Genomic DNA, 11,546 nt, shown 5'->3' on the forward strand with positions numbered 1-11,546 from the left:
TCAACGTATGTACACAAAGGGAGAGCGCGTCTCCCACTCTACTTCACCTGAGGTCTTGTTTGCTGCTGCGGCACGTGGCCCTGCAGGAAGAGAGCAACCGAGGTGGGACAGGCACTCGCTGTGTTGTGCTGAAATGAATGGCTACGTCAGAAGTGGAGTGTTGCAATAAGATTGCTGAAGGAACAGGAGGGAGACATTCCTTTCACAGGTGCAGAGTGGAGTCAGTGCTGGAAGGCATCTCACACGTGAATGTGTGGGGCCACGTGTGCTCCTTATGTGTTCAGGCGGCGTTTTCTCTTGGCTTGGTGCGCATACACGAAGTACATGGTGTGCCCGGTGGTGATGAATAACACAGAAATGATAACTAGGATGCCAAAGTGCTGCGGCTGTGGAGCGGAGATGACCATGATGAAGTGAAGCAGATCCATCAGGTAATTCATAGAGCTCTGCACACCGTTTACCACCCCCCTCTCTGACTCACAGATGTTCTCCTGCAGGAGCTGGGTCACTGTCAGGTCGAAGGACCACAGACCTGAAACACAGATGTCATTGAGGTTTAAATGACATTAAATTGGACTGTATTTTGCACAGCTCTGTGTTTATTTTGTCCTTCAAACAAAAATTAATTGATGGGAAAAGTCCAGGTTTTTTGGGCTGATGCCGACATTGATATTTTTATCCTTAATCAAGCCTGACAGATAAACCGGTTAGCCAATAATACCAGACTTTCACGGACATATCGTCATCTGCAATTGTGTTTGCGAATGTGCACCGATAAGAAAACTTTTATTTTACAGAACAAACAATGCAGAAAATATTTGCATTTATGTTTAAACTGTAAAATACAAGGACTGAATTACATTTAATTGTCGTAAGGGTTTGATTATGACAATGAAATTTACTTTTGTAATTGGCTGATATAGTTTTTTTACTCCCTAATATCGGTATCATCCCCGGAAATCCATATCAGTCTGACTTGAATCCTCTAAGTATGATCATTGAAGTGCAGAACAACCTAGTGCTACTATGTTGCATAGCATATACAAACATTGCAATTACAATGTTGACTATTACTATGGTTTAAATGCAAAACATAAAAAGAAATAGGCCTACATGTACTGTAATTTTCACTAATGTACTGAGTGGTAGATTATACAGTGAATTGACAGCGCTCTCTGGTGGATAAACTATGTAACTGAAACTTACTAAACCTTACATCTTTGACAGTTTCTGTTCTGCAGTTTCTAATGTATTGGCCAAGATAGATATATATTCCTGATACGCTCCATGTCCATGTATGGACCAGGCTTTACAGTTGTTAGTATTCCCATGCATTGTATATATATATGTATGTACTCAATTAGGTTATGGTGTCTGCTTCAGATGTCTATCTACTCACCGATGCGTGCTGTGATGACGCCCAAGAACAACAGGATAATGGAGATGTAGGACTCTGGCGCCGTGCCAGAGGGCACGTTGTCAAAAAGCACGGTGTTGTTGGTCCAATGAATGGAGGAGCGGTCGGGAAGCAGCGGTTGATTGCTTCCCCCCCTCAGCGGAAATGTATGTTTTTGCCTTTGGCTCGCCATCCCTCCGACCTCAGAGGAGTTGGTAATGTAGGGCATCAGCAAGCTAAGATCCATAGGGCTGCCAGGGGCAAACACGGAGCACACACACAGCAGCAAGCAGCCCAGGTGGAGGCAGCTCGAGATGATGCCTGTGTTAACCAGGCCATATGTCTTCCTGAGTCTGGTGAACATCACAGTGCCCAACAGCCCCGTGATGGCTGAAACACCCATCAGTAGACTAAGGAGAGAGCCGCTTATACCCTGAGTGTAGGCATAGCCAGTGGTAATGCAGTCGAAGCCCAGCACTGTTGTGTAGAGGAAAGCCAGACCCATTCCTGCCAGGAAGACAGGCTGCCGATAGTAGGCCCTCCAGCCGTCCTTACAGGTGCTCAACAACCAGCGAAACCTCCGGAAACACAGTGGCAGGTTTGTGATTTCTTTTAGGTGCAGGCCTGTGTTGCAGTTGCCTTCTGTCAGGGGCTGAGGTTGTGCAACGATACCCTCCCCTGATGAGAGAGAGGAGTTTCATCCATCATTTCTGTGCATCAGTAAAATCCATAAATCACAGTCGGTGCTGCACCGTTTCATCTTATATAACAATCAAATACAGCCGATATACACTAACTTGGACTGTCAAAGTTTAATACTGTACACAGACGAGATTGTGTCAAAGAATAAATGCTCCAATTAAGCTTTGGAGATGGATCATTTTCATACTGTAATGATTGTTGTCCATTTATTGATTGTAGACAATTAAAGAAATGAAAGCACCCATTAGGCCCAGTGTATTAGATAATTCCAGGACTTTGATATAAAAATGTATTTACATCATTCAAAGGTCACATTTGAGTTGATCTCTTGTATTTCATCTCTTTTTTGCCAACAAGCATGCATTGGTAACATAGTTTAGTCAAATTAATTTTGATTTTGCATATCTACAAGGTCTTGGTAATATTGAACTGTTGGTTATGTTGGTGATGTTAAGATGTACGAATACAGAAAAAAAACACGTTTATCCGTACCTAGTGACCTTCTCCTCTCCAAGCTCTGCAGATACACCTGATCCACCTCCACCACTGGTGGTTTGATCGAGAGCGCAGGGACGATGCGGTACACTCGTGACAAGAAGAAGAACTCCACGATGAGAGACACAAGGTTCCAGCCCAGGATGAAGCCACAGCCTACTACATTGGAGGCCAGGGTCATGACCTGTCCCACTGCTAGTGGGGCCAGGATGTTAGTCACCTGATCTATCCGCCTCATGGTTGCATTCATTCCTTTTGTTAAGATCAAACACACAGAGGTTAACCAGTGTCCACTAGAGGGTGTTCAGCAAAAATCAGAAATGGACCAGTGCCCAATATTCTCTATAATTCACATATTTATGATGAATAACCAGTGACACAAGCCCCTGAGAAACATGGACTATAAACCAACATGAGCATGAACAGAGATCAAATCCCCTCACCAGCTAGGTGACCCCGGTTGTAGCCTGTAATAACCACAATCCAGTCCCTCTGAATGGCAATGGTCAGCGCTGTGCTTGCAAGGTTTGCCACATCTGCCAGGACGATCACCACCGTATAACAAACCACCTTGTGTAAGTTTTGCGATGCAACATGTTACTATGACAGCACAGAGTTAGCCACAAGCTCAGCAGCAGAGACAACAGGGACACAGGACACAGGACAGAGGGAACAACAACAGCAGCCAAAACTCTGTGTGACAATCACGGTGTGCATCCCATTTGCAGATCAATAAAGTATCAATGAATGAAAAGTGATTATTAGTTAAGAAGTGAAGTGTCTACTCACAGTAAGCCAGCCGTCCCAGATCTGTTCAATCCTTTGCTTATATGAGAACACCAACATGAGCACAATGCTACATACTGTCACTGAGATGTTCTGAATGAAAAGAGATGCATGTGCAACTAAAATAGGGAACAAAACAAAAACACTTTAAGAACATAGCAAGTCTATTAATAAAATGAATGCTAGCTTTGGCAGATATGAGTCAGTGGTTGTCAATCTTGATGACGCCTGAAATCTCAGGTGAGTATAGTTTACCACCTAGTTCGAGAGGAAACCAACACACTTCTAGGCCCAAGATTGAAATCCACTGATCCATATCCCTGTTCTGTCATGTACTGCATGCTAAGATGTTCAGATTTGTGTGAAATTGCCTTTGCGTACCTTTATTCCTTGGATTGCGATCAACCCAGTCTCCAATCAAAGCTCCAAGCAGGAGCACTGACCCAGCCACTACCAATCCAAACACCGCTGTCAACAGCAGGTTACGGCCATACAGCTCAATCAGGAACACAGAGATAGCAAAGTGCCACATGCGGTCACCCTGTTTAACATAACATTAAAGGTCATCATTATATGCTGTCTAAAAAAAAAAAAGAGGCAGCCTGTATGTTTACAGTCAACGTTTACAGTAATTCACGTTTTCGATGTCTTAACTATTGCTCCAGCAATCTGCTTCTTCGGGAAATGATTCTTACCCACATTGACAATGCTCCACTGACATAGATGAGAAACTTGGGACCTCTGAGGTAGATAAGAGCTGAACCTAACGGGGGGGAAATGCATGAAAATGGAATAAGCACACGTTATATTTGCTGCAGACGCACAACACCAATTCCCTTGGGATATAAAGTCGAGTTCACCTGGTATACTCCTCGCTTTCTGAGCTCTTGCTTCCCGGATGTCGTCAGACTCGAACTCGACCACAACCCCACCACACTGGGAGGCATCTGCTCGCTGGGACATTGCCTATAGAGTAGAATTCGCAGGTCTAAAAACCTGTTGAACTTGTCGCACTCTTCTTCCACAGTTAGTGTAATGATACTGTACGTCACCTGTACGTCACAGTGCTCACTCACTTAGATTATTCTGAATACAGTTTAGTTCAAGTTGTCCTACGACAGTACTTTTTTTAATTTATCACGACAAGAATTTTAAAATCACTTATCAAAGTACTGGTTATTTCGCTGAAAACATGCAAGTAACTAATGTGGAACAACAGTAAAAACCACTACACTAAAAACAGCACTGGAGAAACTAACTAATTGAAAACACCATTTAGTTTCTCCGCAGACAACATAGGGCAACAAATGGTGGAACTTAATGTCCTTTTGAACTCAACAAACCACTTTAACCTCTAGGGCATGACAGCAACACCATGGTATTGTTTAGTCTAACATCTAAAGCAATCGGTCACATCAGAATTTTTTTTTCAATTATAGTATAATAAGTCAGATTGTAAAGAATTAAGGTAGAATAAAACATTTGAGGATGTGAATCACAATACTGAAAGTAGCATTAGCATGACACCTTGCACAGCTCTCTAAATGCAGTGTAAAACTCACAATAACTAGTGCTCATACATCAATGCAGGGTCGGTCATCACCTTTGTTCTGATGTAACGCTCAATCCTCGCTGTTGTTTCTTGACGATGAATCTTGTGCCATGTATCCTATATTGGGAAGCTAGTCTTTCCTGAGAGCTGGAATTCAAGCTGTAGTAGTTTGAAAGGCTTAATAACATAGCAGCGTTCAAGTGCACCATTGTATGAAAGTGCCAGAAAAGCAGAACGGGCAGAGGGACAACAAAGGCAGCCAGCATATTCCAAAGCACGTGACACTGGGGGGCACAATATCACTGTCCACCCACACCACAAAAAGCACAACTGTGTAACTCGTATGACTCAAAATACACACACATGAGCATGGCCAGTGAGCACATGCATGCCCCCTCACACATACACAAGCTGCTGCGCATACACCCACATGTTGACGTGCAAAAAAAAAAAGTTACACAAAGGACACATGCAACACTACATGACTCTTTATATATGCATGTAACAGAGGGTGAAAAGCAGAAAGATATATTGCATCACAAAATGAAATCTGTTCCTTAGGCAAGATGATGCATAATGTTAATAGAAGAAAGACAATAACGCTAATTGAACATACAAACAAAACATTTCTACCAACATCAGTCCGTGCACCATCTCTTGTACACATTTGTAATGAAAATCATTTCAATATTTTTAATAACGTGCATATCGCAAACCAGGAAATTAACTGTTGTCTTCTTTTAATCAAATATCAACACAAATCACACAAATCCTTTTTTCTTTCTCAAGGATATTGTCTTGCACTGATTCGATCTGGCTGACCGTGTTTGCATTTCCTTCCCCAATATAAATACGCTTGTGTCAATCTAGACAAAATTAATGTTTTAATTTAGCAAATATACTGAAATTACAGCTGCTGCTGCTGCTGCTGCCAATGCAATATGGCAATAATGTGATTTAATTTGTCATAAAATGAGAAACTTACAATACTGTACCATACAAAGATGTAAAATTTAAAAAAACAGGAAAAACTTTGTGTTTGTATTTTCAAAAAAATACAGTACATACAACTAGAATGGTACTCAGTAGAGTGCACACCTCCTCTGAGGGCCAATAGGCCCCTTAAATTCAGTCAAGCTGCACCAAATTGCACAAACTCATATCAGTTCCCTTAATATGCTTGGTGTCATCGAACTCTCTGCATTGTCTTTTGAAAAGTTCACAAAAATGTAAAAAAAATGCTATGTTATAGACGGTAAAAACAAATAGCTAGATCTGCCCCCCTTTATAGAATCCACTCAAAAAGTTAATACCCAACCCTTCCACCATGTTTCAATATAATTGGTTCACTCTTTTTTTTGCATAATCCTGCAAACAGAAACGGCAATTACACCCTTGTCAGAGGTGATAAGATATTATTAAATGACAAAATAGCTCACATGTGCTACTGGTAGCTCTAAACATGTGTGATAAAACAAACCTTTATTTTTATTTATTTTTATGTACAAGTCCATTACAGAATTAATTTGTATATGGGTTTTGATTGTTCCTGTTCATGATGTAATTCTTCAGGAAGACGCTGAATCTGTAGAGAGCCACTAGAGGAATGGACAGGACAGGAAAGACAGATAACAGCACACAAATGGTATACACCCATTCAGGATAGTGCTGAACATCAGCGAGGGGGAAGTTTACCTGTGGGGGTAAGGGAGTGGAAAATCAATGTTTAGTTGTTTTTTTACACTTTGAGCTAAATACAACAAAAGTTCAGCTGTGATGTTGCGGAGCTAAAAAAATCGGCCTTACATAATCCGGGTTCCAGGTGTTATATGTCGGCCGTTTTTCAGCCTCAACCACAACATAAGCAATGAAAACCACCAGCAGCATTAAAGGGCTGATGAAGCGCCAGGTGGCCTGCCAGTAGAGGTTCGGCCTATGACCTGTCATCTTCTCAACGTCGTCATTAAACCTGCGGGTGCACGGAAGCACCATGTTAAATCAGTCAAATATGTTGTAATGTTGCAGGTAAAAACTCAATATTATTAAGTGCAAACGTCACCTGTTTATTCCGTAGATATATGCCACACTGATGATCTCAAAGAAAGCTATGATGAGCAGAGGCATGGATCCCACGTAGCTGTTGAAAATCTCCAGCCAGTAGTTTCCAGATCTCAAAGTAAAGATGAGCGCAACAGCAAAGGAGGTAAGACAAATTAAACCTGTGAGGAAACAAATGAAAATACATTTAGTTTTTGTTATTGCTAGTAATTAATAAGCCAAAGTCCCTAAAAAGGAAACTTTAACAATCTTCCCTCCTAGCAGTTCAAAGTTTGAGAACACCTTAATTTTTCAAGTGAAGAAAAATTTAAATATAATGACAGCATAGAACAAATACATAATAAATGTTTTGAAAAGTAATCATGGACTCTTTAATTCTAAATTTAATCAAAATAGTCTCATCCAAACACACTGTTGCAGAAGTTCCCACAAATGTGTTTTTCTTTAACCTTCTGTCCAGTTCATCTTCAACCAGCTCAATGGAGTTTAAGCCTGGAGACTCTACTGCTCTTACATTGTCGAGTTTTTTTTTTCTAATGCTTTGGGTCTTAGCTGTAGGATGAACCCCTGACCAACCAGTCCCTCTTCCTTTGTTCCTTGTCTGGGGCAGGTCCAGAGGGAATTCACTAGACTACAACGGCTTACTTCTCAATAAAAACAGGAAAATTGAGTGTTAGTGTTCTAAAATGTTTGAGTTATTAGTAATCTGAAAAGCCCATTCGTGTCTGAAGGAATCGTGTGCTGCGTGCACAGATGCTGGTATCCTGTGGGAACTGGCTCTCTGACTCTGTAGATAGTAATGCAGATGTTCACATTTCTCACATGTAATTGATTTCACATGGGAAAAACTAATTTCCCAAAGGCACATTTGCTTTGAAACAGCAGGTGGGCCGTGTGTCATGATCACTGGGATGTCATGACACACTTAGTTATCATGTGTATTGCAAATGTCATGTGAAGTTATTGGATCTTTCAGTTTACCTGTGAAAACCTCCTTCGGAATCCAGCGTGGAACCATGTGCAGGTCCAGCAGAGGAGTGAGGACTCCCTCTAGATTCCCAAACATGGAGGACAGGCCCAGGCTGAAGAGCATTACAAAGAACAGCACCGCCCACACCTGAGAGCCTGGCATCTTTATCACCACCTCAGTGAACACAATGAAGGCCAGTCCAGTCCCAGAGGCACTCTGCAGGTAGGATGTGATGCGTAAACTCACACGAAACATTGTTTGGTCGCCTGTTATCAGAGGTATTAAAATAGTAACTGTACCTGGTCCAGGAAAGTCTGAAGATTGCAGGTTTTTAGACTGAGGCTTTCAACCTCTGAGGGATCAGTTGAGTTGAGATTGTTAAACCAGTGATCGTAGTTTTCAAGAGTTATGTTTTCATCCCCAATGTTAAAGGCATTTGTCAATTGTAGAATGTTCCTAAAATTAACAAGACATTCAATCAGTCCATTAATAATACGATTAAAAACATCATGCTTCATATAACTAACTGATTTCAAATTGTTGTATGACACTATAATCTAATATAATATGATACAATATAATTATGGGATACACATACATTACTATAATGTGATTTAGTCTGATTGGTTTGGGATCTGACAAATTCTAATGAAATAATCATCAGTTGCACATTTAATAATAATAATACTGTATAATTGTATAATTATAGATCTGTAGATGTACTGTGGCACACCATAATTACTTCAATGCTACATACCAATTTCTGCAGTCATTATAGTTTTCATTAGCTTTAAATCCAAGAATGGCAAAAATAGGAATTGACGCATATATCGATGTAAAGCTGTTCACACATCCAACAATCAGGGCATCCCTCTCGCAATTATTCCTGCGAAGATAGAATACTATATCAGGTTTTTTAAATTTATTTCAATATACTGTGAATTAACATTAGTTGAGAGTTGTCGTACTTCTGGGGGTTATAACTGGAAAAAGCAATAAGTCCCCCAAAGGCCAAAGACAAAGAGAAAAATATCTGAGTGGCAGCATCCAACCAGACCTTAGGATTCTTGAGGGTTTCCCACTGCGGGAAAAACATATGCATGTTTTGTTAGATTTCAGATCTTGCATTTTGTGAAATCTTGAAAATATTTCAGTAAGATGCCAACATACATCTGGAGTGAAGAGATATATCAAGCCGTCACTTGCTCCATTCAGAGCCAAGGCTCTTACCAAGAAGATGGTCAGAACAAGATATGGAAACGTGGCTGTGACATAAATAGCCTGTTGAGAAAGTTTAGACATTGATCTACTATTTAATATCCAACCTTAAAATATGACTTTCATGTGCAGATATTCGTATGAATTCTGACAATGAACCCGCTGTATCATATTTTTTAGACAGATACAGATGAGCATGTTTTACCTTCCCAATAGTCTCGATTCCACGTATGAAGCAGATGTACACGAGGCACCAAGCAGATGCCAGACACAACACAAGCCCCCACTGTAAAGACCCACTGGTCTCGATGTCTGGTGTTATGTTGAGTGTTTCATGATACCAGAAATAGTTCACTGGTGAGCTCTTTTCACATTCAGCTACATACCCTGCATCAAAGAGAATATATTATTAAATCAAGATTAATTAAGTCATTGGACTTAATTGTCTTTTTATCTCAGCTATAAAAAGCATTTATATTGTGATGATGTAACAGTTACCGGTATGATTCGAGTTTAATGGGCAGCTCTTCCAGGGAAGTGGACTTTGAAAGGAGTGGAAGAAGTACCAGAGGATCCAAGCCAAGATCATGTTGTAGAACAGACCAACTAGGAAGGATACTAGCAATGAAGCAACACCTGTGTATCAGACATAGATATGATCCATCATAAATTCATTTACAGTACAGATGGCATTGATCTCAATTGATGAAAATTCAAGTTCTATCACGTTCCGTTGTTTATTCCACCATTTTGGCATCTAGATTTTCGGAGTGAATCCAAAATAGGGTCACGTTCATTGGTACCAGATGTTCTCACCTAAACCTCCCATATATGGGGAGATTGAGTTCCACACTCCAACGCTTCCCATGCGGAGCTGTTGTCCGATGGCCAGCTCCATGTGCAACAGAGGAAGTCCCTCAAACACGAAGGCGATGACATAAGGAATCAGAAATGCCCCTTGAAATAAAAATGGAAATATCATTTTTTTAGTAAGGTATTGACTTTACCTTCAAAAGAATAAAAGACATGGGCATTGGCTTCAAGGTCATACTGTTTCTGTTTACTGCACATTTTATTATCAACAGCCTGAACTTTATCTGCACTGTACAGAATAGGAGGGGGGGGGGGGTAATTAAACAATCCAACAGTTGTTAGTCAGTCACAGCTTTGAAGATCTAAGCAACTACACTTTGCAAAAATATAAGCATGAGCTACATTCACATAATCACTCTCATCGGTGAGATCCAAGTAACATCATATAATAATATAATCTCTCTGGTTTGACGTGTTTTTGGATTCAATAAACACACAGGCTAAAATTGTATTTTAATACCTAAAAACCAAAGGAAATAAAGCCAAACAGAGGAGAATTTGATTAAGACATGTCGAGAGTCATATAAAAACTATTGAAATCATACAGTATGTGGATGTAATGGAGTTGCAAACATAATTTCTGCAACTGGCAAATATGACACAGCATGAAAATGTGGGTGTCATGCCACTCATTGAAATGTATAGAGTAAGACTATTAACTGAGTCAGACGATGTTGGTTAAATAAAGGCTGAAGAAGAAACTGAATGTAAAAACAAGATTCACATTGCATTCTGGAGAATATGAATAAATCATTTTCCAAAAGAAAAGTTTTCTTCATAATCGTAATTGTTGTTATTGTCATACAAATAACAAAATATAACTTATTTCTAGGAGTTTATTTTCCGTGGTTGCTAATTTTGTGGAGAGAACCTTTTGATAATCGACTGTAAAATGTTTCCTGACATGGGAAACCCGAGTAAAAGGCCATGTTTTTGCCAGACTGTCCAACTTTACTTTTCTTTCATAACAAAGTGCATTGTAAAATGTGATTTAAGTGTACTTACCGCCACCATAGATTTGACACAAATATGGAAATCTCCACACATTTCCAAGTCCCACAGCAAAACCTATGCAGCTCAGCAAATATTGAACTTTATTGTCCCATTTTGGCCTTTCGTTGATCTTTTTCAGTTCGGCACTTCCAACTTCTCTATCCATCACTTTGTTGTTCCTTGTTGTTTTGGTAAATTATATGAGGCAAGCACACATCTGTTCTTGCCTGTTTGACCTTCCTCTACCTGTTCTAAACAAAACCCGGGGACTTGTTACCAGTTTGTATCAGGCAACGAGGGGCTGATATTTGCTCAAGCAGCCTTATATTTCTTGCTGACTCTTGAAGCTGTGGGAACAATGTGGCTTATTAGTTTAATAAAGAGCCCTTGTGCGAAGCCACATTATATGGTGCTGATAACAGAGGCTGTTGATTGTAACTCAAAGGAGTTAAATCGGGAACCCAGTGTGATAGTACACGTCTTTTAATCACCGTGTGAGTGTG

The 11,546-nt window shown here is 40.3% G+C and overlaps 2 protein-coding genes across 2 annotated transcripts; both read right to left on the reverse strand.

The window, feature by feature from the left end:
* Positions 1–272: 272 nt before the first annotated feature.
* Positions 273–4,342, reverse strand: si:ch211-254p10.2 (solute carrier family 40 member 1). The gene is made up of 8 exons (XM_047340949.1): positions 4,240–4,342; positions 4,075–4,142; positions 3,761–3,920; positions 3,383–3,498; positions 3,037–3,163; positions 2,591–2,845; positions 1,400–2,074; positions 273–532 (listed from the first exon to the last, which is right to left on the reverse strand). Exons 1-8 carry the CDS (start codon positions 4,340–4,342, stop codon positions 273–275), a joined length of 1,764 nt encoding a protein of 587 aa, XP_047196905.1.
* A 2,110-nt stretch (positions 4,343–6,452) lies between these two features.
* LOC118113694 (sodium-dependent neutral amino acid transporter B(0)AT3) lies at positions 6,453–11,209 on the reverse strand. Its single transcript, XM_035163629.1, has 12 exons — positions 11,056–11,209; positions 9,994–10,134; positions 9,676–9,813; positions 9,383–9,564; positions 9,130–9,240; positions 8,928–9,040; positions 8,717–8,845; positions 8,259–8,415; positions 7,971–8,175; positions 6,991–7,150; positions 6,738–6,900; positions 6,453–6,626 (listed from the first exon to the last, which is right to left on the reverse strand). Exons 1-12 carry the CDS (start codon positions 11,207–11,209, stop codon positions 6,453–6,455), a joined length of 1,827 nt encoding a protein of 608 aa, XP_035019520.1.
* Positions 11,210–11,546: the final 337 nt, after the last annotated feature.

The sequence above is a fragment of the Hippoglossus stenolepis genome, chromosome 8 (assembly GCF_022539355.2).
Source record: "Hippoglossus stenolepis isolate QCI-W04-F060 chromosome 8, HSTE1.2, whole genome shotgun sequence".
Taxonomy (NCBI): domain Eukaryota; kingdom Metazoa; phylum Chordata; class Actinopteri; order Pleuronectiformes; family Pleuronectidae; genus Hippoglossus; species Hippoglossus stenolepis.

Bases quoted from the DNA above. Each gene is read 5' to 3' on its own strand.
- si:ch211-254p10.2 (XM_047340949.1), bottom strand. From the start codon at position 4,342: ATGTCCCAGCGAGCAGATGCCTCCCAGTGTGGTGGGGTTGTGGTCGAG. The intron at 4,143-4,239 runs GTGAACTCGACT...CCCCCCCGTTAG, and splicing joins GAAAGCGAGGAGTATACCAG to GTTCAGCTCTTATCTACCTC. The intron at 2,846-3,036 runs GTGAGGGGATTT...TCTTAACAAAAG, and splicing joins CAACCGGGGTCACCTAGCTG to GAATGAATGCAACCATGAGG.
- LOC118113694 (XM_035163629.1), bottom strand. From the start codon at position 11,209: ATGGATAGAGAAGTTGGAAGTGCCGAACTGAAAAAGATCAACGAAAGG. The intron at 9,565-9,675 runs GTAACTGTTACA...TCTTTGATGCAG, and splicing joins ATTAAACTCGAATCATACCG to GGTATGTAGCTGAATGTGAA. The intron at 6,627-6,737 runs GTAAGGCCGATT...TTACCCCCACAG, and splicing joins ACACCTGGAACCCGGATTAT to GTAAACTTCCCCCTCGCTGA.